Here is a 26,425-nt window from a genome sequence, read left to right as displayed (position 1 = left end):
TCAAAACTGCTTCGCCACTTGGAGACCAAAGCACCCTACTTTAAAAGACAAGCCTTCTGAGTATTTCAAAAGAAAAAAGCATGAACAAGGACAGAAATAATTACTGGTGGCCACTACATCAATAAATGCGAGTGCACTGAGAGCATCATATTTGGTGGCTAATCATATTGCTAAGGCTAAGAAGCCATTCACCATTGGTGAAGAATTGATCCTTCCAGCCACTAAAGACATTTGTCGTGAACTTCTAGGAAAGGCTGCAGTTAAAAAGATAGCACAGATGCCTCTTTCGGCTACCACCGTCACACGGCGCATTGAGGAAATAGCAGAGGACACTGAATCACAATTGTTGGAAAGGATTAATAAATCACCGTGGTACACTCTCCAGGTCGACGAATCTATAGATATTGACAACAAGGCAATGCTACTTGTTTACGTGCATTATCTTTATCAAGAGGATGTGCATGAGGATATGTTATGTGCACTATCATTGCCAACCAAAACCACAGCCGCAGAACTATTTAAATCGCTGGATGACTATATATCAGGAAAACTGAAATGGTCTTTTTGTGTCGGCATATGCACAGATGGAGCTGCTGCCAAGACCGGAAGGATGTCTGGTTTAATTACTTGGATTAAGGAGGTTGCACCTGAATGCGAGTCTACGCATTGTGTCATTCACAGGGAAATGCTGGCTAGCCGAAATATACCACCGGAACTTAACAGCGTATTGAATGATGTCATTAAAGTTATTAACCACATCAAAGCACATGCCCTCCACTCGCGCCTGTTCGAGCAGCTTTGTGAGGAAATGAATGCGGAGCACAGATACCTTCTCTTATACACAGAAATAAGATGGTTATCCCGAGGGAGGTCCCTGGCCAGAGTGTTTGAATTACGAGAGCCGCTGCAGAGATTTCTCTCAGAAAAAAAGTCACCACTAGCAGCACATTTCAGTGACAAGGAATGGGTCGCAAAACTCGCTTACTTGTGCGACACATTTAACCTCCTCAATGAACTCAATTGGTCACTTCAGGGGAAAATGACAACTGTCAAGTTGGCAGATAAAGTAGGTGCATTTAAAGCCAAACTGGATTTGTGGGGACGACGCGTGAACAGGGGTATATTTGACATGTTTCAAACATTCACGGGAATTTTGGAAGAGACTGAGCCCAAGCCTTCATTGTCCCAGCTGGGGCACGATCACCTGTATTTGCTTTTTTGTTTGTTTTTTTGTATTTTTCTGAAGTTGGAAACGGGAAGGCAGTCAGACAGACTCCCGCATGCACCCAACCGGGATCTACCGACATGCCCACCAGGGGGTGATGTTCCGCCCATCTGGGGCGTTGCTCTGTTGCGACCAGAGCCATTCTAGCGCCTGAGGCAGAAGCCACAGAGCCATCCTCAGCACCCGGGCCAACTTTGCTCCAGTGGAGCCTTGGCTGCAGGAGGTAAGAGAGAGACAGAGAGAAAGGAGAGGGGGAGGGGTAAAGAAGCAGATGGGCGCTTCTCCTGTGTGCCCTGGCCGGGAATCGAACCCGGGACTCCTGCACGCCAGGCTGACACTCTACCACTGAGCCAACCGGCCAGGGCCTGTATTTGCTTTTAAAAGAGTTTGAACACTACTTCCCAACCACAAAAGACCCACAAATTGCCAAGGAATGGATCCGCAATCCATTTGTCAACAAACCAGGTGAATCCTGCGTGTCTATGCAAGAAGAGGATCAACTACTGGAGATTGCAAATGACGGCGGCCTTAAAAATATGTTCGAGACTACAACTCTGCCGGTGTTCTGGATTAAGTCATGGCAGAATACCCCAAGATCGCCACAAAAGCACTAAAAACCCTGTTGCCATTTCTGACATCGTATTTGTGTGAAGTGGGATTTTCTGCAGTGACAGCAACCAAAACAAAATTATGGAATAGGCTGGACATAAGCAACACACTCCGGGTGTCATTGTCTCCCATTACCCCTAGATGGGACCGTCTCGTTGCAGAGAAACAAGGTCAGGGCTCCCACTGATTTAGTGTTTCGGTTGTTAAGAGATAGGCTACTATCTCTCATTCTATATATAAACATTATAATAAATAACCCTTAACTTACAATATTTATAATAGTGAGTTGTATTTTTCATGCACTTTATATTTGTTTTTGTGTTGTATCTTATTTTTAAGGCATGCTTAAACGTTACCATAGCAACTGTAAAGTGTTTGGAGGCAGAGAGGATGTTACTCATGTTAAGTTGTTGGTGCGATGTTAAGAGGACGCTTCTAATAAAGTTGCATATGAGTACACAGTGGATTCATGTTTATTTATTTATTTATTTTCCAAAGCTGGAAATGGGGAGAGACAGTCAGACAGACTCCCGCATGTGCCCGACCGGGATCTACCCGGCACACCCACTAGGGGCGAGGCTCTGCCCACCAGGGGGCGATGCTCTGCCCCTCCGGGGCATCGCTCTGTTGCGACCAGAGCCACTCTAGCGCCTGGGGCAGAAGCCAAGGAGCCATCCCCAGCGCCCAGGCTATCTTTGCTCCAATGGAGCCTCAGCTGCGGGAGGGGAAGAGAGAGACAGAGAGGAAAGAGAGGGGGAGGGGTGGAGAAGCAGATGGGCGCTTCTCCTGTGTGCCCTGGCCGGGAATCGAACCTGGGACTTCTGCACGCCAGGCCGACGCTCTACCACTGAGCCAACCGGCCAGGGCTTCGTTTATTTTTATTGTCGTAGGTTCATGATTGGTAGTGAGCCTGAACCTATCATATTACATATCGATGTCAGACATGAAACGTCAGAATAACAAATTTAAATACAGCCTGAATAATGAAGACATGCTCATTCTACCTTTAACTTAGCCCAATAAATATCGTAAGTTCGACAATTATATTTAAAAATACCAGTTTTTACACCAGTCACATTTTATTTTGTGCACTTATCCGTCCCACCCTAAAGGCCGGTCCATGAAAATATTTTCTGACATTAAACCAGTACGTGGCCCAAAAATGGTTGGGGACCACTGTTCTAGAGGTTATAATTATTCACAAATATGAGTTCTGGTTGTCACTAAAATTGTTTTCTAAGGGTTAAAAATTCAGATTAAAAATAGGAAAAGAGAGCTTCCCTTTTATGTATTAAGCTGGCTAAAATTAAATTGTTATTATAAGGTTTTATTTTAATTAAGCTTTAATATTAATAGTGTATTTATGTAAAGCTAAAACTTAATGTTATGTCTCCTGTATTACTGGTATGCTTTTAATAAGAAATTATAAAAGAAGACAAAGGCATACTCTTTATTATCAGGTCTTTAATTACTTACAATGAATCTTCTTAATATTGGAGAAACTAAAATTTTAACAATTCTTCGACTTTCCACATTTGCTGGCAAAAGCTTTATCATTGAGTAACTTTTCAGTATTGTTACCTATGATTTTACTTAGAAAATGTTTTAAAACTTTTCATATGTTGGACAAAATTCACAAGACTCAAATTTTATTTTATTTTATTTTTTTAGGTGAGAGGAGGGAAGGTTATGAGGCAGAATCCTGCATATACCCAGACCGGAATCCACCCACCAACCCGTTTGGGGCCAGTGCTTGAACACTGAGCTATTTTTAGCACCTGAGGCTGACACTCAGATGAACTGAACTATCCTCAGTGACCAGGGCCACACTTGAACCAATCCAGCCACTGGCTGCAGGAGGGAAAGAGGGAGAAGAAGAGGAAGGGGTAAAGAAGCAGATGGTCGCTTCTCCTGTGTGCCCTGACTGGGAATCAAACCCAGGATGTCCAGATGCCAAGCCAATGCTCTATCCACTGAGCCATCAGCCAGAGCCCCAAGACTCAAATTTAAGGAGAGTTATTTTCTTGACCTTTGATATTTTTAAGAACTTTGGAGTTTTTCAGAAGGCTCTCTGGAACACTTGTTTTCTCTCTTGATAAAAGGAGAAAATTAAAATAATTAGGCCTTCTTGTTATGTTAAATTACACAGAAAACATTATCAAATAAATGATGCTAAACCTTTGATTATATTTAGAATAGACTGTACATTTTGTGTGTGTGTGTGTGACAAAGAAACAGAGAGAGGGACAGATAGAGACAGACAGACAGGAAGGGAAAGAGATGAGAAGCATCAGTTCTTCGTTGCGACACCTTAGTTGTTCATTGATTGCTTTCTCATATGTGCCTTGACCATGGGCCTACAGCAGGCCGAGTGACCCCTTGCTCAAGCCAGCAACCTTGGGTCCAAGCTGGTGAGCCTTACTCAAACCAGTCTGCGCTCAAGCTGGCGACCTCGGGGTCTCGAACCTGGGTCCTCCGCATCCCAGTCCAACGCTCCATCCACTGTGCCACCGCCTGGTCAGGCAGATTGTACATTTTGGGCAGAAAGCATATAGGAAATGTAAATACACTCTTGTTGAAGAAAAGGAGAATGTTTTTACATGAGGGAGAACATAAAGGACATGGGTTTTATTGGTAAAGAAAGAAAAAGGAAAATAATTTTGTCCTAGAATAAAAGGATTGTTTCAAAATGAGGAGAGAAAAGAAAGGACAAAAACGGAGAGACATATGTAAGTTACAGAAGAGCTGTGCATCTTGCAAAAGGTGAACCTACACGGCAGAAGGTTCATGCCGGAGGGGTCTTAAGATGTGTATACGTGAACCCTAACCATGGCCATTTTTAAGTCTTTCGTCATTTACAGACAACTACTGTTTTACTCTGCTGCTTTTACAGAAGTGTTTGTGCAAGGACGTTCCATCTTCAAATACAAAACTTTAGGTACTCTTACCTAATCCACGTGTGACTGAATTTAAAGGTACTTAATCCTGGATGTTTTTCACCTGGTGATGTCAGTGCCAGTCAAGTTACCAGATTTAGCACAAGCCAAATGACTGAATACCGTACCCCCTAACACCTCATGGTTTTTGAAATATATTCAGCTAACTACCCTCAGTATTGCTTTTTTTTTTTTTTTAGTGAGAGACAGACAGGAAGAGAGATGAGAAGTATCAATTTGTAGCTGCAGCCACTTTAATTGTTCATTGATTGCTTTCTCATATGTGCCTTGAAGAAGTGCTCCAGCTAAGCCACTGACCCCTTGCTCAAGCCAGTGATGATGGGGTCATGTCTATGATCCCATGCTCAAGCTGGCAACCCCACGTTAAAGCCAATAACTTCGGGATTTTAAACCTGGGTCCTCGGCATCCCAGGTCGATGCTCCATCCACTGTGGCACCGCCTGGTCAGGCAGTATTATAGCCTCTTGATTCAGACAGATCTAGTCTTCAAACTGAACTTAACGTTTTCTTATTACATATAAAAAAATACTATTATAAATATTTATTTTGCATAGCTCAATATTATAAAGACACCTCTTTGATAAATGTTGCTGAATGCGTTAAAATGATCAGCAAGGCCTATAAAATTTCCATATAAAATACCACAGAAGATGTTCAAGAATACTTTTCCTGGGGCAGGTATTACCATGACCGCCATAGCAATATTAGATAAGAGAACTGCTCTTGAAAACATTCTAGCTAAGCAAGGTGGGGTTCGCTCTGTCATTTATACCTCTTCTACTTGGAGAAAACACCTGCGATAAAGTGAAGTTAGGACTAAACAGAATCCAGGCCTGGCCCTTAAAGAACAGGGCAATAAACAAAGCCTTCCTGAGTTCAGATGCTCCCGCTGCTCCAATGTGGCATAAGGCCCCGATGGAAAGGGATTTTCCCTCCTACATGGGACATAACAGACCAGGAATGAGCCTTCCTGGCCTCAGGGACCAACAATGGCATGAAATACTCAAAACAGCCACCTGATAATCACAGAGGACCAATGATACTTTTAACAAGTGATCAGTGCTGTTTTCTGATAATTGATCAGGAATGCTTTCAAAGAAAGATCTTGATCAAAAGAGGGAAAATATAAACAGTAATATAAATGGAGCCACTTTTATAAAATAGACCCAAAGGCTGGCAGGAGGAACTCAGTGAAACTGACCCTCCCCCAACATAACTTCGCTTCTCCTGTTCCTGTGAACTCACAGCTATAGCCTTGTTTCTAATATGTGTTAGCCAACTAGGGAAGGTAACTGAAAACTGAAGGAAAAATGTACACTAAGCTACACCCGTGTAACCCAGGGCACTGGGTGTATTAAAAAACTTGGAATTTGAGGTCCCTGAAAGACTAACGGAACCCAACATGGGCAAGTCCTCATTTGGTGTTCTTTAACAACTCATTTTTCTCTTAAACTACAAAACACAGCTTCCTGGATACATCACCCCAGAGCAGGGTTCTCCAAACTACGGCCCACAGGCTGCATGCGGCCCCCTGAGGCCATTTATCCGGCCCCCACCGCACTTCCAGAAGAGGCACCTCTTTCATTGGTGGTCGGTGAGAGGAGTATAGTTCCCATGGAAATACTGGTCAGTTTGTTGATTTAAACTTACTTGTTCTTTATTTTAATATTGTATTTGTTCCCGTTTTGTTTTTTTACTTTAAAATAAGATATGTGCAGGGTGCATAGGGATTTGTTCATAGTTTTTTAAAGTCTGGCCCTCCAATGGTCTGAGGGACAGTGAACTGGTTCCCTGTGTAAAAAGTTTGGGGACCCCTGCCCTAGAGTGAAGCCTGCTATGTTACCTAGTAAGAATAAGGAGCCAGACCCATAGTACTAAGAACTTGTCTGGCCGCCAGCTGCTGCAAAATAAGTGATGTCCAGTAAGTCTGCTCTTACTCCTAGTGGTTTTTCCCCTACATTCTGTCTCTCTATGCACTCCGGTTCTCAGGAACCCCAGAACCTAGAAGACTCTCAAAACTTTCATTAGTCAGGCAGCCAGAGGATTTCACTCCTCTAACTCAAAGACCTCCTCTGTCTCCGTCCAGCAGGAAGCAGTTACAGAAGTAAGAGCCGCACCCCCAGTTCCTCAACAAAGAAGAATTAAAAAAAAAAATCTCAGGGGGAATTCTTAAGATAGGACAAAAGTCGCAAAGTAGGGATGGCTCTTCTCAAATGCTATTCTTGCTAAATATTAAAATATGGTATTTTTGCAGAGGTAGCTGTAACCAGTGAGCTTGACAGCAACCCAACGTGATACAAAGAAAAAAATCAACGTGTAATTACCCAAACCTGGATACAAGCTATGGGCAAGCCTTCCTTCCCAGAGACAGTTTTGGATGTGAATTCTGTTTCCTTCACTTGCTGTAAGTAAACAAAAATACCCAATGATGACCGCTTCTCCTTCTTGAATAGAACACCTCAAGGGAGGGAACCCCTTGAGTTCAGTGACAGAAAGAGGGACTTTTATAAAGGCCAAAGTGGCTGATGGGCAGACAGCAAGAAAAGGGTAACATCCAATGAGGCTGTAGAAGCAAGTTGTGAAGTTTTGTCTTTATCTCAAGAGAACATCATGGAAGATCTTTTAAACAGGTGGTTGGCAGAGGAGGTGGGGAGGAAATGGACATAACCAGATTTGCCTCTTTAAGAGATCACACTCCACAGTGTGGAGAAGAGACTGATTGTGTGGGTGGAAGGGAAGAAGGGGCAAAGGAGTGTGAGGGTGGAGAGTGAGTGGAGACCCATAAGACTATTGTAAACAGTCCATCAGAGACCATGGTCGCATGGTCCAAAAGTGGAGATGGGGTGGGTAGGGGACGGGGGGAGTGGACAGATTACCAACATATTTAGACAAATAAATAGGATTTGGGGAATGAGGGAAAGTTAAACACTCAATTCTTCTGGGCCTCAAGTCTTCATCTGTCAAAGAGGGCTGTGGACACTCCATCTGTATAAATATCTATCTTGCAGCAATCTGCTGTGGTAAGAATACGAAATAATATAAATGACATGAATTCAACGCAAGCCTGACGTGTAATCAAGGCTGGTTTTCTTTAAAAGAAAAAAATTGCTGTTGCTATGATTATTTTCACCCCGTGGAATGGCAACTCCTGGAGGCTGAACCCCCCAAAATAGACTAAGAGGATGGTATATCGTTACATTTTCAGGTCTGCTGTGCTCGGGTCATAGAACGTATCAGCGGGCCACGGAGACAACTGTTCCGAATAGACGCATCTGCTCCCTGTCCTCAGAAACTGGGATCACAGAGAAAGCACAGCGGGAATCATCAGTCATCTGCGGGTCCGGTAAACTGAGGCACAAGGGCAGCTACCGATTGAAGCCAAGGAAGTCGGTACAGGACAAGCAAGTGGGCCTCTTCCGTTGGTGAGCTGATCCGAGAGGACGAGGCCTGCATCCTGAGCGGCAGGGATCTGTAACCCCCCGGGGGCTCTGGCTCCCTGGCTGACAAGGCCCTGCCATGCCTGGGCTTCGGACCGCGCGTCTGCCCGCCATCCAGCCAAGCCCTTCCGGTTCCCGGCCACTGGCTACAAGTGCACGGAGCATCCCAGACTTCGAAGGGCCCCCCGCCTCCACGTACCTTCGCTTCCCGTTCTCGTTCCTCGGCGGTCGGAGTCCGCTTCATGCTGCCGCTACAACCTTCCCCGCCACGGCTCGGCTTGGAGATGCTCTCGCTCCGGACCCCGCCTCCTATTTGTAGTTCTCTCGGCATCCTGCTCCCGTCCGCCGCCCTTCCACCTCCGTGCCTCGAGAACTACCACTCCCAGGATGCACAGCGGCGACACCCGCGATTAAGAGCCTCGGGATTGAGAACACGAGAAAGTCCCAGGTCCGACAGCTGGGCCAGCGTCGTCTGCGACGCTACGAGCGGGCGAGCTGGGAGACCAGAGGAAAACTACATTTCCCAGGAGGCCATGGGGCCTGCCATGTTTTTCCCGTGCTTCTCTTGGCCGGCGGCGCGACACGCCGTCGGCGCTATAGCAACGGTTAGATAGCGGCCCGGAGAGGGAGAGGCGGTGAGTATTCTGGGAGAGGCGAGGGCGATGGAGGTGGTCGACCCCCGCTACCTGCAGCAGCGGCCAGGGTCCTAGGGTCTGCACTGCGGCCTTGAGAAGGCCCTGGAATTCTGCTCTCGTGAGAAGTAACCCAGCACGAGACACCCCGACGTCGTCAGGCCTGAACGCCGGCCCACCCATGACCCCCCACGCCCAGCACCGGTTTGAAAATTGAAATCTCAGACCTGAACCCCAGCTGATGAGCGTTGATGGTAATTGCAGTGCTTATCCAAGTCCTCTTTTCAAGCAGGTGACATAAACACAGTTTACTTATTTGATCCCAGTAGCCGGTTGTTTATTTATACTGATCTGTTTACCGTCTTATTATCCCTTTGCCTGTTAACTGCATCAAAGCGCGGACTTTGTTTACCATTTTAATCTCATGCATTCAATACATATTAATGTTGGTGCCCACCTTGTGCCAAGCGCTGTACCCGACCACCTGTGAACAGGTCAGATAACCCGTCTCAAGATGCTCGTTCACCCTTTTTATTAACAAGGACAAGCTAGTAATGAACTAGCAAACAAAATACTTCCAGATAGAGACGACTGCTGTAACAGAAATAAACAGTGATGAAATTGGGAGGAAGAGGACTCGAACATGGCACAATCAGAGAAGTGACATTTGAGCTGAGCCCCAAAGAATGAAGAGCCAGCCAAAGGCCTTGAGCCAAGACAAGGGTAGGGTGGATTTGAGGAACGTGAAGGCCAGCAGTGTGGTAGGAGCACGGTGAGCAGGAGGGCCAGCCTGCGATGGCGTCGCGGAAGCATTGCAGCATTGCACGGGGTGCAACCTCATTAACATTTTGAGCGAAATCATTTGTGGTCCCTGTGCACTGGAGGATGGTGAGCATCCTCCCTTGACCTCCAGCTGCGGGTAACACCCCCTCTTGCCAGGAGTGACAATCAAAAATAGGACCAGACAGCTGCTTCTTAGATGTGTCTCCGTCTCTTGATTTGTCAAGTAGGGATCATTTGAGTAAGAACCTCACAGAGCTGTTGTGAGATACTTCGTTCATTCATCCAAGTGAGTGGAGCACTTTGAGTAAGCATTCAATAAATGTTAACAACCACCGTCATCATTACTGTTATTACCATAAAAGCTACCAAAACTATGAGAAAATTACCCTTTTTACAAGCGTCCTGTGTTTAAACTTGCTAATTTGGTTCCTAAGATTGCCCTTTCCTACAGCACTGTTTCCAAAGAACTAAATGACCCCGCCAGGCACCTATTAGTTGTTGATGTCACAGCAAAATGCAGTGGATCTCCACCTTTGATGAGTTAACATGAAAGTTACGAACCCTGTCTCTAAAAGATAATGCGTATTCACACAAGCATACGAGATTTTGTAAACCGTCTCTGGGTCCATAGACCCTAAAGCTCTCTAAACACCGTTCATTCATTCTACAACTGTTTAGTGAATGCCTGCTATGTGCCCAGCTCTGTGTCAGCCTCTGAGAATACGAGGTGAACAGAACCAATAAACTTACTACTAAGGACTTTGCATTCCAGGACTGACATCTTAGAGATTGAGATCCTCTGCCTTAGAGCCTCTCCATTGGCAATTTGCATTTGGATTTCAGGGTAAATTGAAATGAAAATACAAAATCTTTTTCTTTTTTTTTTTTTTTTGTTAGCATACTAGACAATACATGGACCACTCACATCCACATTCAAAACTAAGCTACTCTGTTGCATCTCTGTAAAGAATAGAAACTCTAAAACCACCAGGATTAGCTGGGTAGCCTGTATGTTGAAAAAGGGAGTCCTGGGACCTAGGCCTCGTGGCAACAAAGACAGGACACAACAAAAACAAACTCAGTTGGAGGATTTATGAAACCTCTTTCGCAAAACTTGGAACTACCCACTTATTTGTGCATCAAGCTGAAAATTAACATTCAAGTAATATTGACATCCCAGGCAAATGTGCTAAATGCTTTTAATTTACCATCTCACTTACTCTTAGCATAACCCTGTGAGCTAGGTGTTATTTTTTTATCTTTAAATTAAGGAACTGAAACTCACCAAGATGAGATGATTTGACTAGTGACTAAGTAATAGAATTACCATTTGAATCAAGTTCCTGAGTTGAGTTTATTCCAAGATATCTGCTTTTGGGGACAGAGAAGGGGATGATGGGGGGTGGAGAGGAGGTGTCTGTAAATTTAGGGAACTTTGTTTTTTTGTTTCAGCTAGAGGAATAAGAATAAAGAAGGAAGAATGATAATCTTACCTCATTTCCTAAGCAAAATATAGGAAATACACTGTTGAAAGGAACACTGTCTCCATGATTCAATGGAGTATTACTTTTAAAAGAGACGCTTTCATCTTCTCCAAGCTGCACATGTGGGCAATAAGATCTGTCCAATACAGTTCTAGTGCCTTATTCATTTTATTTGGTTCATTCCACTGCATAGTTAATGCTATGACTTGGAAAGGTTTTACTTCCATTTCTTTTCTCCACAGATAGGCCATGTCTGGTCCAACAGATGAGACTGCAGGAGACCTGCCGGTGAAGGACACAGGTCTAAACCTCTTTGCAGTGGGAGGGTTACAAGGTATGGCCAGCTGTTATTTATTACAGTTATGAACTTCGATCAGCACTTTTTTTTTTACTTTTAATTTAAAGTATTTTTGATATTTATACAAATGAAGCCATTTAAATAACCATGTAGCTCTTGATTGGGCCAAACGAGAGGATGGAGTGCTTAGAACAACATATGGTATTTTACTGCGAGCATCAATTATCAACAGCTCATAGAAAATGTAAAATCCCCCTCTGTTCTGATAAAGAATTGTTGTAAATCATCTTTTTAAAATTCCACACATTAGGGGAAACTAAAGAGTATCCAGCCTCCAAACCGAATTGCCTGGCTTACATCACATTCGCCATTAAAACGTTTCTTTACGTTCAGATTTTATATGGAAGGAAATGCCCTGTTTAAAATATTTTTTGTCTTTCAAATAGAGTACCTTCCAAATGGTTTGTTTATCCAAGAGCAATATGGACTTTGTTTTATCAAATTAATAGACATTAAAGGTCTTCTTGATCCTTTTTCTGTGTTGGTGGTTGCGATGCAGCTAAACAGCACTTTCCAGTTAAGGAAGGCAGCTCCAGGGACTGCGGGGAGGGTCGAGCTGTGTCCTCCTCTGAGCACACCCTGTGCGGGCCGCGGTCCTAGCCCTGCGTCTGCTGTGGAGGAGGCTGTGATGGGGAGTGCGTCCCACAGAGGCATGTCCATACCCCTGTTACTCGGGAGAGAGCAGGTGGCCGCCCTGAACCGCCGCAGGAAGGCGGTCAGTGCATGGTTCATTGAAAAAGATAAAACTGATTGGTAAAAGTAGGAAAAAAATGTGGATTATAAGCTTTACTTTAGATTTTTGGCAGAGTGTCAGGGATTCAAATACAAATAAACTGTAAGTGCACAAAGCTGCTTACTGGGGTTTGATCTCCTCGGTCCGATTCTTGCTCTGTGTTACCCACCAGAGGGCTTCTGTCCCTGTCCGTGTGTTCTTGGTTTCTTCAGAGGGTTATTGAAAATCGACCGACTTCATGGTTATATAGAAAGTACCAAACTAAGCATAGGTAAAAAATATCATATACACATGCTAAAAGGTATAAAAATTCATTAAAAATATTTAAGATAGCCCTGGCTGCGCAGCTCAGTTGGTTAAAGCATCGTCCTAATGCACCAGGGTTAAGGGTTTGATCCCCAGTCAGGACACATAAAGAATCAACCAATGAATGCATAAATAAATGAAACAACAAATTGATGTTTCTCTCTCTCTAAAAGCAATAAATAAAATATATACATATTTAATATACCTTATAAATAATTTGTGACGGGTGTTTTTTGGGGGAGGGTTTGGTCTTACAAATTTTACAGCTTATTTTCTTTTTTTTTAATTTATCTTACTGATCTGAGAGAGAGATAGAACAAGAGAGAACGAGAAAGAGAAACATTGATTCGTTGTTCCACTTAGTTGTACATTCATGGATTGCTTCTTGAACGTGCCCTGACCAGGGATCAAGGGCACAGCCTTGGTCTACTAGGCTAACGCTTTAATCACTGAGCTACCTGGCCAGAGTAATTTTATAGTTTATTTTCTATAACCCAACACCCATAGCTCAGAAAAATATCTTAATCATATTGTGTACACCAGATTATTGTTACAGCTCTTTGTAAAAAAACAAAAGAAAACTTTTAATTTAGTGTTTTCAACATTCAGCATATAAATCAAAAAGCCTTTATTGAATCATATTTCCAATTTATGTTTTAAAGAATGGTTATTTGACTTCATTTTTGTTGGATACTATTATTCATATGTTTTTCTCTTGCATATAAAGTATTAACGACAAAGGTTTTTATTCTCACCTCCAGTCAGTGATGTGTGAACAATGCTGTAACATTTTCTAAAGCGATCTTAATTGTAGGTCACAAAGAAAAAGAATCTGAGACGAGTGCGTCAGATTTTATATAAATATTAACAGTTACCATTTTTAGAGACTATTTTAAGTAAGCCACAATTAATGGCCTGGCATCTTTGCAGAGCCCTCCGCGTCGCGGACGATGAAGCCTCTGCAGGCTGTGTCCCGGATCAGCCGGGAGGAGCTGGAAGACAGATTTCTGCGCTTGCACGATGAGAACGCTTTACTCAAACAGCATGCCCGCAAGCAAGAGGACAAAATTAAAAGGTTCTGATAAAAAGCTTTGAGCTTTTTTCCCTGACCTGTAAACTTTGGAGGATTTGCTTTTTTATACACTTAATTGAAAACTCCACCTTGAATACTTTTTGTAGCAAGGCAGGTTGTAAATAAGTACAATTTTTTAAAAATGGAAACTCTTACAAACTAGAATATTAACCGAAAGGATAATGAGTGTTTGTGACGCCTGAAGTTGCTATTTGAAGGGAAGAGCTAATAGCTAAGAGTGCCGTGCATATATCATATCTATAAATAACTTCGGGTTTAATAAGCAAACAGCCAAAGCATCTGTTTTTGAAGTGTCTTGATTTTAAAATGAAAGTCTTAAAAAGTAATTAGCCATTTTAACTTGTTATAATGCATGTTTCCTTAAAATGTAGGGTTTACTCATGAACATATTACTTTAATATCTGGAACATATTTAACTTGGAGTTAGTCTAGAATCTAGATTTCAGAGTCTCAATTGTTTCTGAAGAAACGGTCACCTTTGAGTTACGTGCAAAAATTACTGCAGAGATAATTTCTTAAGAGTAGATATTCTTTAGTTTCTTCTTGGTCAGAAACCCCACGACTGTCTTCTGAATGGGTGTCATTAAAAACAAAAAAGTGTGTTCACGTCTAGTAGCACGAAGGAGTCTGTAGTCATATTCATGTTCTAGGTTCCACGGAAAGGTAGGACAGCCAAGAAAGAAGATAGGGTTTTATCTGCATAGAATTGACTCTAACGGGAGGGTTTCAGTTCAGTGTCTCCTCTGTGGACTTTGTTTGAATGTCCCACTGACCTGCTGTGTGCGGGGCTTTTCCTCAGAGCTGGGTTTTTGTCTCATGAAGATGTCTTTCCTCAAGACATGTGACTCACTTTCCTGATTCCTTCTCTGACCAGAAACACACACATGTCAGCCTGTCAGAATGAGGAATGTAGTCTATCACCACGAAACAATTCTTTTTCTTTGTAAGCGTAATTGGTCAGTAAAAGAATTGAATTCACAACCTTGACCTCATTAGTAATTTGTCCTAGCCAGAAAATATAAAACAACTTAATAACAAGCCATGTAGTTTAATGGGAAGAGAACTGGGCTGGGAGTCAAGTCGTATGCATGCGTTCTATTTATCTCTCTGCCACTAGCGTATGGTATGTTCAAGCCATTAACCTCCTGGGGTTTTATTTTACTCAGACCTGCCAGTAATGATCAAATGACCTTGGTGACCCAAAACTCTAAATTCCTTCTCAGTGTCATACCACTGACACTACCTAGATACCTAGGTAAAACTGCCTTTAAATTGACCCTTAAGATGTAATTAGTGCCCCTTTAGTATATATGTGGATTTGATATACTGCCTTTTCAAGTAAGGACTCAAAGTTTACCTGATCACTTACAGCTCATTTATATCATAAAAATCAAAGAACTGAAAATTGGTGCTGTTACTGGAGACAGAGATGCAGTCTTACGTTTTTTGACAGTTTACTTGACGACCTTTGAAGGAATTTAAGCCACTCTTTAGACATGCTTTTCTTGCCTGAAACATTAGGATCATTTATTTTTCTTTAGATGTTGACTGCTTTCTCGTTCTAAGTCTGTGTCTTTTGTTTTCTTTTTGTTGCTGTTGTTTATTTGGCTTACTTCGCGTCTTTATTTTGAATGTAATCTCCATCTCTGTCAAAGACTCCCTGCAACAGAAGATTCTGGTCTTTAGGGTGACATCTCACTTAGATGGCTACCATCTTTCTAGGGATAAGCCGTCGTGGGGGGCTCAGGAGCCTAAACTCATGAAAGGGCTCTGAGGGGTGCGTGGCTCTGTCGGGCTGTGATACCTGCCCAGATTTCCCGTGATGTAGCTTTCTCTGGATTGGGTGGAAAAGGCACTAATCCACTGATTATTTTACTAGGGTGTCTGTGGTCCTCTTGGATCTTGGTTTCTATTACCCGGATCCCTTATAAACCGTGTTTAATGGCTGTGCCTCAAGGGAGGGAGAAAACAATCTTAAATGATTATGTTCTGCATAGCTCTCCCTGTGCCACATGCTGTCGGCCGAGAAGCCAGAAGTGTAGATAGACGTGCATTACTACTGCTTTTCCAGAGGACGCCGCTCAGGGCAAAAAAAGGTTGTTCTATGACATCCCAAAGCTATTAGGGTTGTTTTTTTTTTATTTCACTTTTGTTCTCTTAAGTAAAAGCTTCTGTCCATAACCATGCTCAAATAAAGCAAACCCCGTTTAAAGAAAAATGAAGTGAGTTTTTATTTTCAATCTCCTGTCTGGGTCTTTATAAAAATAGATTCACTATAAACTAGAGTCAGCTATTGAAGATGTGCGACCAATTTTGTAAAGTCTTGAACTTGTGTCTCTCATCAAAGCCACCTTTTCTTTCTTGTCCTGCCAAGATTTTTCCACTCACTGTCAGGCATGTTTTCCGTACGTGTATATTACATCACCCCCATGTGCCCTTTCTGTCTTTTGTTCTGTCTAACCAGTTTTTATCAAAACTTAAAAGAATCAGAGGTATAAACTCCTGAGATGTCAAAAGCACAATTTACGTCTAAGCCTGAAGTAGCAGTAAAATAATACTTCTTGGTATCTAGTTATTTTCTACCATTAAACATGCACCTCTCTTGACTACTAAGCAACCTTTAACAGCGTGTTTGGTTTCTTTTGAATTTTTTCATTGGACTTCTTTATATGTCTATATCTATCCATTCTAACACATTTTATATTTGTCATATATCTTAATCCGAGAGAAACAGAAAATAATATATCGCCTGAATGCCACATAGTCTGAACATACTTTTCCAAAGTTTTAACTTACTGTGGCTTGCCGATGTAAGCCGCCACATCCCCAGTCTGTAGCTACATTTAAGTGCATACAGCATTCCTACATAAGGTCATGCGTTAAAAATTGCATTTGAGGAACATATGGAGTAAATATGTGTCCTCTCTTTACTAACCTTAAATGATAAGCCTTAGGAAACTGTTATTTGTCAGTGCTATAAAGCAGATTGTTGCCCAGTGGTTTCAATTATCATCAAAGGATTCTTCACAGGCAGTAATAGTTACATCAAAACCTGAAATTTATTATTCAGGTTCTGCACTGAAGTCTTCACAGTGATTATGTTCCTTTCAACAGAATGCATTTTATGCTGACTTCTCACATTCCTTTTCATCTTTTTATTATTTCCCTAGAATGGCCACCAAGTTAATACGGCTAGTTAATGACAAGAAAAGATATGAGCGGGCCGGTGGCGGCCCCCAGCGGCTGGGACGAGATGTGGAAATGGAAGAAATGATTGAGCAGCTGCAAGAGAAAGTTCATGAGCTCGAGAGGCAGAACGAAGTCCTCAAAAACAGGCTCATTTCAGCCAAGCAGCAACTCCAAATACACAGACACAGGCCGGCTCCATACACTTACGTGCAACCTCGTGTAAACACTGGGCGGAGGAAAGCCAGTGAGAGCGCGGGCTCACCAGAGGGCTCCCGGAAAGGTAAACCAGCTTCCCTGAACCCTCAGTGGAAGCCTTCACATAGGTCATTTCTCTCTCACGCACGCACACGCATACGCACACGCATAGTCTTACTTCTGTATTATTCATGCTTTTAAATTTCTTTAAAAAGAGAAAAACCATTTTTGGACTTGCTTCTTGACAAAATCATTCATGTGAACAGGAAGATCATCGTATTTAAGCATCACCAGAGCGCACTCCGATCTGTTTAGTGCAACATTGACCATCACCGTTCCTTCTGATGGGAGACGTGAATGAAGCGACATAACACAAGTTCAGCTTAGTCTGAGTTGGTTTTCATGTTCCAGAAGCAAATCCTGTTGATGCAGGCAGATGGGCAAACCAGCTGGTTTGCTTATGTGGGATCACACGTGAGTTCTTCATCAAAAGACCTTTTATAAAGTTTCCAGAACTGTGTGTCTTCCTCCTTGTGCGGAAGTAGAATGGCAGTGGAATGTGCACACATCCGGGAGTTTAAAAGGTTGGGTTCTTGCTCCTCCACCTTCTACCTGGTGACTTTGGACAAGTCTTCTCATCATTCTGAACTTGAGTTGTCTTTACACGTAAAGTGAAAGGACTTAGGCAAGTGACCATAAGGGTCTCTTCCGTCTCCATAAATGATCATAGGCTAGTCACTTTCTTGATTATGAAAGTCAATCAACTAAAGCCTAGCCAGGTTACAAAGCAGTTCAGTTGCATAGGTAAGACTCATAAAAGGAACCTCAGTATTTCCAATAAAATCCCATTCTCTCCACTCACAGACAAACTGCATTTATAATGAAGCAAGAAATCAGTAAATATTTTAGGTAACACATCTTCAATTTCATCTGCTAGGAAATGAAATAAAAGTTTAGCTCCAGTGATCTGTGTTCAGAATACAGTCATATAAAGACTGCACATTTTTAGGACATTAAAAAAAAAAACGATCTAAAACTTTCAATTCATTGAGAAAGAAGAGAAACACCATATGAAGAGAAAGAGAGGTTTGCTCTATTTTTTCTTCCAGCGCAAGCACTCACACTGTTGATTCCCTGGACAGAGTTCCTTTGAAGTCAGTGCGGTCTCCGCACGGTCAGGAGGCAGCGGCGGTGAGAGCGTGGCTGCCCCGCTCTGTGAGAATGGCGGGAGACGCCGTCCAACCCGAGTCGTCATGATGGATTAGCGACCCCAGAGCGCCCTGCCGCTCGTTAGCATTGTCCGTGGAGGAGAGCATTGCTCTCTCCGGCCTCATTTCCCCTCTGTAAAACGGAATGATAACACCACCTTAGAGGAAAGGTTAGGAGGTGGCAGGTCCACAATCATCCACAGTATGTCGCCTTGAGACAGTCACTGAGCCCCCGTGCTGCGCTCTGAGACTGGTCGGACAGCTGCTCCGAGGTCTGCACGCCTCAGACAAACGCGATGCCTGGATCTCCGATCAACGTGGCCGCTAACCTAGTGCTGTGAATTAGGGTTAAGTGAAAGACTGTGGTGGGTGTTTCTCCCTACAGCGGAAAAATAAAGAGCCACAGAGCAGCAGAGTCTTGACAGTATGACTCCTTGTGTTTCCACTCAGTGATGCAGACCTTTTTCAGGGTGCTGTACGGAGTCCAGACATCGAAGCCGCACAAAACGCTAAATAACGATGAACACGGTCTTAACCACTATCTCTCTGAGTCCACTTGAAGCATCAGTGTCAAAGTTGATACCAACGTAACCTTATTAGACTCTTCAAGACCAGCGTGGAGGCTGGGCATAGGCCAGACTTGTCAGAAATAGTGCAGCCTGGGTGGGGTGAGAACCCCAGGCGCTCTCCGGCCACATCGGCCTTGCTGCCAGGCGGCTGGACAAATGACACCATTTTCTATCTATGCCTCATCGGGGTAAAGGTCAAAAGTACCGGCTGAAGGAGTGATCAGTGCAGTGTAAAAACACCTCTTATTGTGAAGAACAAGATTTTTATGAAGTGTGTATGTGTTTTAAAAGATAATTATTGGCAATTCACCATGAGATCATAGTTTTAAGATATAGTCTGAGTAGATATAATTTTTTAAAATTCCACTAGTGATGTTTAGTTTTTCCATGATTTATATAGGAAATGCTTAAGAATTAGCATTACTACCAAAATAATATAATTGGCAGATTTTAACATGGTTAAGTATTTTAGTATTTTAGAGCCTTTTCTTCTTTTTAGTCTAGATTATAGCAAAAGATGGTGAAAATTTTGGAAATGGCCAATAATAATACCATTATCCTAATTAAAATTCTTATTTTTAAAAAGTAAATGTTTCTAAAGACATGGAATTTTTTCTGTAGCTTTATGTCTGGAACTGTGTGCCATTAAGAACTAAAGTGCCATAATTTATCTACTTTAAACTGTGATAATTTAATTATGTGTCATTTTATCCACCTTAAAGTCTAATAATTTAATTATTCTCTAAGTGTAAACTAATTCATGTAATTAAAACTAAATCTCATTACGAACAATGGGACCAGGCTTATAAAATTGCTTATAACTATTTATACTGCTCACAAAAATTAGGGGATATTTTAAAATGAATGTGAAGCAATAAAATATCCCCTAATTTTTGTGAGAAGTATATATAATATCTATACAAATTGTGTTTTAAGTGCAGCAGCAAAATGCTTTATTTACAGGAATCCTATTGATGATCCCAAATTACCTTTGTTTATAGATGGATGTTATTACTAAGATGGAATAAACCAAAATACAGGGAACATTTATCAAAAATACTAAAAAAAAAAAAAGTCAAGTGTTTGAAACCTTTTCCTTCATACCTCAGTTTCTGCAGGGATGGGCAAAAGTAGGCTCACAGCTGTGTGTATGGCAAGAGGCTGGAGGCAGGTCATGATTACTACAGTAGCTTCATTAACTCAGGAGAACGTCGCAGTTGCACGTGGCCTTCGGTACCATCTCCCAAGTGCTCCCGGGGCCGCCGCATCGTGTACGCAGCCATGTGTCGGCACTCGAGCACACTTCGGCACACAGCTCTTTCTTGGCATCAGTAAACCTACTTTTGCCCACCCCACCCCCACCCCCCCCGTATGGTAAAGACCTGAACTGAAGACTCTGGTTCTTTCAGAAATCATTTCAGAAGTTTTAACTCTAAGTTGAGTCACATTATTTCTAGGTAATTTGGTTTCCATAGTAGAATTTGTTAAATGGGCTATAGTTGCTGCTGTGTTTGATTTAATGCCTGCTGGTAGCTGAGATTGATAGTCCCTTTGGCAGCGTAATTCTAATGCTCTACGCCACAGAGCACATCTCTCTCAGCACGTAAGAAATTGTATTACATTACACATTTCCTTATGGTACCAAATCATGGGTCCTCTTTTCTAACTTCTATACTCTTATTAATTCATTTTTAGGTATTAGGTTCCAAGATGTAGATGTAGATCAACCCATACTTACAAAATATGGCAACAGCTTACTTGAAGAAGCCAAAGGAGAAATAAGAAATTTGTATGTATTCTTTTCTGTGTTTTTTTTTTTAGAACTTTATTTATTGATCATGTTTTGGGATTTTTCCACCAAAATACAACTATATCTGTGGGATAAGAACATATTATTAAGCATGTTTTCATTAAAAGGAGGAAAATGAACAACTTAGCCAACTGCATTGATGGAAGTGTTTACGCAATAGCCCTCTTTATTATAATTTTCCCCCAAAAGAAACAGCATAAGGTCCATTCATTTAGAATAATATAAGCTTTAGAAACAACTGTTCATTCTCAGAAAAATGACAGGAAATTTTTTTTAAGTGAGAGGTGGGGTGGCAGAGACGGACTGCCACATGCACCCTGACTGGGATCCACCCAGCAGCCCCCTAGCAGGCAAAGTCCCCTGCCCAGTGATGCTCTGCCCATCTGGGGCTGCTTCTCTGTTGCTTGGCAACCGAGCCATTTTTGTGCCTGAGGCGAGGCCACAGAGCCATCCTTAGCGCCCAGGGCCAACTTGTTCTAATAAAGCTATGGCTGCAGGAGAGGGAAGAGAGAGAATAGAGAGACAGAGAGAAAGAGAGACAGAGAGAAGAGGGAGGGGCGGAGAAGCAGACGGTTGCTTCTCCTGTGTGCCCTGACCAGGAAACAAACCCAGGACTTCCACATACTGGGCCAACACTTTACCTCTGAGCCAACTGGCCAGGGCCGGTAATTTTCTTTTTTTTTTTTTTAATCCTGAATTTATTATCCTTTTTGTGGTTAAAAAAAATTTGGAGGGAGTGGCTTAAAAGTTTGGAATTATCAAATACATATGGATTTCAGGTTTTGTTTCACTATGATTCTATGGCACTGCATTCTTCATCATACTATGGTTTCAAAAAAAGTTACTTCTGCCACGTTTAGCTTACTTTTCCTGTTAATTAAAGCCTCATGGTTTCAGTGTCTGTGAGTCATACAAATGGAGATGAGGCCCCACCTTACCTACAGGCCTTCACCTGGATCATCAGGAAGTGTTGGTTCTGAATGAGGAGTGAAAACGCGAGCCGAAGAGTATCATCCTTTAGATGGGGGGGGGGGGCGGGGGCAGGGAGGAGGGTAGGGGGTCTGTGGCGATGGGGGGGGGGCAGGGAGGAGGGTAGGGGGTCTGTGGCGATGGGGCGGGGGCAGGGAGGAGGGTAGGGGGTCTGTGGCGATGGGGGGGGCAGGGAGGAGGGTAGGGGGGTCTGTGGCGATGGGGCGGGGGCAGGGAGGAGGGTAGGGGGGTCTGTGGCGATGGGGGGGGCAGGGAGGAGGGTAGGGGGGTCTGTGGCGATGGGGGGGGCAGGGAGGAGGGTAGGGGGGTCTGTGGCGATGGGGGGGGCAGGGAGGAGGGTAGGGGGGTCTGTGGCGATGGGGCGGGGGCATGGAGGAGGGTAGGGGGGTCTGTGGCGATGGGGGGGGCAGGGAGGAGGGTAGGGGGGTCTGTGGCGATGGGGGACGGGGGCAGGGAGGAGGGTAGGGGGGTCTGTGGCGATGGGGCGGGGGCAGGGAGGAGGGTAGGGGGGTCTGTGGCGATGGGGGGGGCAGGGAGGAGGGTAGGGGGGTCTGTGGCGATGGGGGGGGCAGGGAGGAGGGTAGGGGGGTCTGTGGCGATGGGGCGGGGGGCATGGAGGAGGGTAGGGGGGTCTGTGGCGATGGGGGGGCATGGAGGAGGGTAGGGGGGTCTGTGGCGATGGGGGGCGGGGGCAGGGAGGAGGGTAGGGGGGTCTGTGGCGATGGGGGGGCAGGGAGGAGGGTAGGGGGGTCTGTGGCGATGGGGGGGGCAGGGAGGAGGGTAGGGGGGTCTGTGGCGATGGGGGGGGCAGGGAGGAGGGTAGGGGGTCTGGCGATGGGGCGGGGGCATGGAGGAGGGTAGGGGGGTCTGTGGCGATGGGGGGGCATGGAGGAGGGTAGGGGGGTCTGTGGCGATGGGGGGCGGGGGCAGGGAGGAGGGTAGGGGGGTCTGTGGCGATGGGGGGGCAGGGAGGAGGGTAGGGGGGTCTGTGGCGATGGACAAAGTCTTGACTGGGGGGGGGAGGTGAACACAATACAGTGTGCAGATGTGTGTTATAGAATTGGGCACCTGAAACCTATGTCACCCCCATAAAAGTTTTTGTAAAAAGAATGATATGGGCTTAAATTTTTTTCTTTTGAATATTTTAAATATCAGATACAGAGATGATGATACTGTGAGAGAATAGAAACTAAAGGACTAGGCCTAATCTTGTTAACCTGTTAGCTGGCTGAAGAGCCAGGCTCACACCAGTTTCCTGGGGCTCATTACACTGGGGTGTGGCCAGGCAGGTAGAGATAAACAAACAGCGAGAGACCACGTAGTCATGTTCTGAAATTTTGCCATCTCTCTTTGAAGTGTTCACAAGGAGCTCTGCATACAAAGGAACAGAGGCATAGAAGTTAGCTGATTGTGGAGTACCTATGTAGTAGGTGAACAATAAATTCTTAACGAACTGAATCCAAACACCGATCCATTGCCTGGGACATTATCTTATAAAAAGGATACCTTGAGGCCCTGGCCGGTTGGCTCAGCGGTAGAGCATCGGCCTGGCGTGCGGGGGACCCGGGTTTGATTCCCGGCCAGGGCACACAGGAGAAGCGCCCATTTGCTTCTCCACCCCCCCCCCTCCTTCCTCTCTGTCTCTCTCTTCCCCTCCCGCAGCTGAGGCTCCATTGGAGCAAAGATGGCCCGGGCGCTGGGGATGGCTCCTTGGCCTCTGCCTCAGGCGCTAGAGTGGCTCTGGTCATGGCAGAGCATCGCCCCCTGGTGGGCAGAGCGTAGCCCCTGGTGGGCGTGCCGGGTGGATCCCGGTCGGGCGCATGCAGGAGTCTGTCTGACTGTCTCTCCCCGTTTCCAGCTTCAGAAAAATACAAAAAAAAAAAAAAAAAAAAAAGGATACCTTGAGTTGCTCCCTGTGCACCTCCAGACCCCACGTTTAATCTGGTGCCGTTCTCCTATATGCACAAGCGCCTGAGCTCAAAGTTTTAACTTTTGCTTGCTCTTGATTATTGAAGAACTTTCTTTTTACTGATCTTAAATACTGTGGATATTTCTTCAAAATACACATTCATGTGAAGGCTCTTTATTTCAGAGAAGATGTCGTTCAGTCCCAGAGAGGCCAGATCGAAGAGCTAGAGCGTTTGGCTGAGATCCTGAAAACTCAGTTGCGGAGAAAAGAAAATGAAATTGAGTTATCTCTTCTCCAGCTTCGAGAGCAGCAAGCGACAGATCAAAGGTACGTGAAAACAGAAATAGCACTTCGATGTGCTCAAGATTCGCTACAACCCTTTATCATGTGCCGCAGAAGTAAGTCCAGTCCACTTAAAGATGGTGTTTTCACTTGACACTCCTCACATAAGCCTGCTCTGGACCCGCCGTCCGAGGGCGGGGCCCCGACTCAGCCCATGTCGTTGACTCCACTCACGTCCCCATGTCAAGATGGAGAAAGCCCTGACACCGCGCGGTTATGCACCGAGAGAAGCGGGTGTGACCAGGACTCGGCTGCTGGCAGACCTTGTGAATGAGTCCAGCCTTAAGTTTTTTTCAACCTTAAAATGTCATAAATTCCATCACATGGTACCAGGCTGTTTTTAAATCCCCAGAAGGTGTTAAACCTCTCCCAGCATTCAAGGTTGGCACCAGTCGTGTTGATTGTGAGGCTGACGGGCCGTCAGCAGGCTCCTCGCTGCCTCTGCATTGCCGACATGTTAGCTGTGCAGATTTCTGTCCCGTCCTCCTTTTCCGTGTTCCTAAGACCTCCTCTCTCGTCCTGCACTTTCACACCGGGCTTCCAACAAGACTTGTACCATATTCTCTCTTGAATTATTTTCTTCCCGTTATGGCGTTTTCATTTCTTTTCTATTTTTTCCTTTGACCAAGCATACCCAAAGGAAATAGTGTATTAAGCCTCAATGCACCCAGCACTCAGGTTGAAGTTACCAGCATGTTCCCAATCTTGTTTCATCTATCCCCTCACCTTTGTTTTCTTCAGTTACAAGCCGTAGCCAGACATCCTGCCCTCTCACCTGTAAACACTTCAGCACATATCACTATCCGATAAGGAATTTTCTTTTTTTTCTTTTTCTGTATTTTTCTGAAGTGAGAAGCAGGGAGGCAGTCAGACAGACTCCCTTATGCGCCCGACCAGGATCTACCTGTATGCCCACCAGGGGGCGATGCTCTGCCCATCTGGGGTGTTGTTTCACTGCAGCCGGAGCCATTCTAGCGCCTGAGGCAGAGGCCATGGAGCCATCCTCAGTGCCTGGGTCAACTTTGCTCCAATGGAGCCTTGGCTGCAGGAAGGGAAGAGAGAGACAGAGAGGAAGGAGAGGAGGAGGGGTGGAGAAGCAGATAGGTGCCTCTCCTGTGTGCCCTGGCTGGACATCAAACCCAGGACTTCCACACGCCAGGCCGGTGCTCTACCGCTGAGCCAACTGGCCAGGGCCAAGGAATTTTATTTTAACACAACCACCATGCCAGTATCGCACCTTACAAACCATTGTGCCTTAATCGCACCTAACAAACTGCCATGCCGTTGTCACACCCGACAAAAATGCAGTTCTTTGATATTAGCCGAGACCCCATTGATAGACGTCCCTGAAGATGTCTCTCTACTGTTTGTTTGGAGTCCAGATACATCAGACACGTGGTATTTGTAAATGTGTTTTATTTCTCTCTCAGTGGTTTTGTTTTTAAACCAGACCTCAGCGCCGTTTGCCTCCCCTCCCCGATCTACGTGATGCCGTGCTTGTGTGCTTGGGCCTTAGTGAGAAACCCAAGGAGGGTTCTCTAGTTTCTCAGTTCAGGTTCGGGTTCAGAGTTGAATTCCCTTTTAACAAACCAGCCCTCTGTGCTAGGATTTGAAAAGGCTGAGAAATGATGCATAATGTGAGACTTGGTTTCAAAAAAATAAAGTGAGATTAAAAATATGTGAACAACTTTATATTTCAGAGATTTAAAACAGTACTGTCTCCATTTCTGTTTCTAGACAGTTATGTGTAAAATTAAATTATATAATGAAATTCTATATATTTAGTGACATTTATATAGGCTTCTAAATGCAAGGCAAAAGAAACATGAATATTTTTGAGAATTATGTGTATGTGAGGGGATAGAATTTGCGTGCTGGCTTTGTGCCCGCTTGAATACCTAGGAGTGACTCGTGTTCCCTAGAAGAAGAGATTTAGACTTAGCCTTCTCGGAAGAGCAAGCAGCGTTTCCTCGTGAGGAGCCGTGCTAAAGAACCAGACCCCAGCACGAGGATGGTGACCGCACTAAGTTGCCCACAGCCATGCTGAAGATATTACCTGAATATAAAAATTCTGGCCCTGGCCAGTTGGCTCAGTGGTAGAGTGTCAGCCCAGCGTATGGAAGTCCTGGGTTCGATTCCTAATCAGGGCACACGGGAGAAGCGACTCTCTGCTTCTCCGCCCCTCCCCACCCCCTTCTCTTTTACTCTTTCTCTCTCTCTCTCTTCCCCTCCCTCAGCCATGGCTCTAATGGTTGACGGTTGGAGCAGATTAGCCCCAGGTGCTAAGGATGGCTCCATGGCCTTGCCTCAGGTGTTGAAATAACTCTGTTGCCAAGCAACAGAGCAGCAGCCCCAGATGGGCAAAGCACCACACTGTAGGGGGCTTGCTGGGTGGATCCCAGTTGGGGCACATGCAGGAGCCTGTCTCTGCCTCCCTGCATCTCACTTAATAAAAAGAAAAGAAAGAAAGAGAGAGAGAGAGGAAGGAAAGGAAGAAAGAAAGAAAAGAGAGAGGGAGAGAGAGAAAAAAAAGAAAGAAAGAAAAAGACAAAAACAAATTCTGCATTAGGCCAAGCCAAGCTTGACACCTATTCAC

At 44.4% G+C, this 26,425-nt stretch overlaps 2 protein-coding genes across 7 annotated transcripts in view; one reads left to right on the top strand and one right to left on the bottom strand.

Annotated features, from left to right (window-relative positions):
• The window catches only part of FTO (FTO alpha-ketoglutarate dependent dioxygenase), a 345,609-nt gene extending 336,972 nt beyond the window's left edge, over window positions 1-8,637 (bottom strand). The window contains exon 1 of one of the 2 annotated variants that reach the window (XM_066348254.1): window positions 8,428-8,637. In XM_066348254.1, the coding sequence (XP_066204351.1) occupies window positions 8,428-8,559 (132 nt within the window). In that variant the 5' untranslated portion in view covers window positions 8,560-8,637. The remainder of the gene's footprint in view (window positions 1-8,427) is intronic. The other variant, XM_066348255.1, reaches the window with a different exon arrangement.
• Window positions 8,638-8,795: 158 nt separating this feature from the next.
• RPGRIP1L (RPGRIP1 like) overlaps window positions 8,796-26,425 on the top strand; it is a 95,750-nt gene continuing 78,120 nt past the window's right edge. For 4 of the 5 annotated variants that reach the window (XR_010746984.1, XM_066348943.1, XM_066348945.1 and 1 more), the window contains exons 1-6: window positions 8,796-8,863; window positions 11,370-11,461; window positions 13,455-13,599; window positions 16,788-17,086; window positions 20,474-20,567; window positions 23,671-23,814. Coding sequence is in view for 4 of the 5 variants with exons in the window: in XM_066348943.1 (XP_066205040.1) it covers window positions 11,377-11,461; window positions 13,455-13,599; window positions 16,788-17,086; window positions 20,474-20,567; window positions 23,671-23,814 (767 nt within the window). In the remaining variant the exon portion in view is untranslated. The other variant, XM_066348944.1, reaches the window with a different exon arrangement.

Source organism: Saccopteryx leptura, chromosome 9, assembly GCF_036850995.1.
Source record: "Saccopteryx leptura isolate mSacLep1 chromosome 9, mSacLep1_pri_phased_curated, whole genome shotgun sequence".
In the NCBI taxonomy this organism is placed as follows: domain Eukaryota; kingdom Metazoa; phylum Chordata; class Mammalia; order Chiroptera; family Emballonuridae; genus Saccopteryx; species Saccopteryx leptura.
Note: the sequence above shows the minus strand (reverse complement) of the source record. Positions and strands in the feature narration are given on the sequence as shown.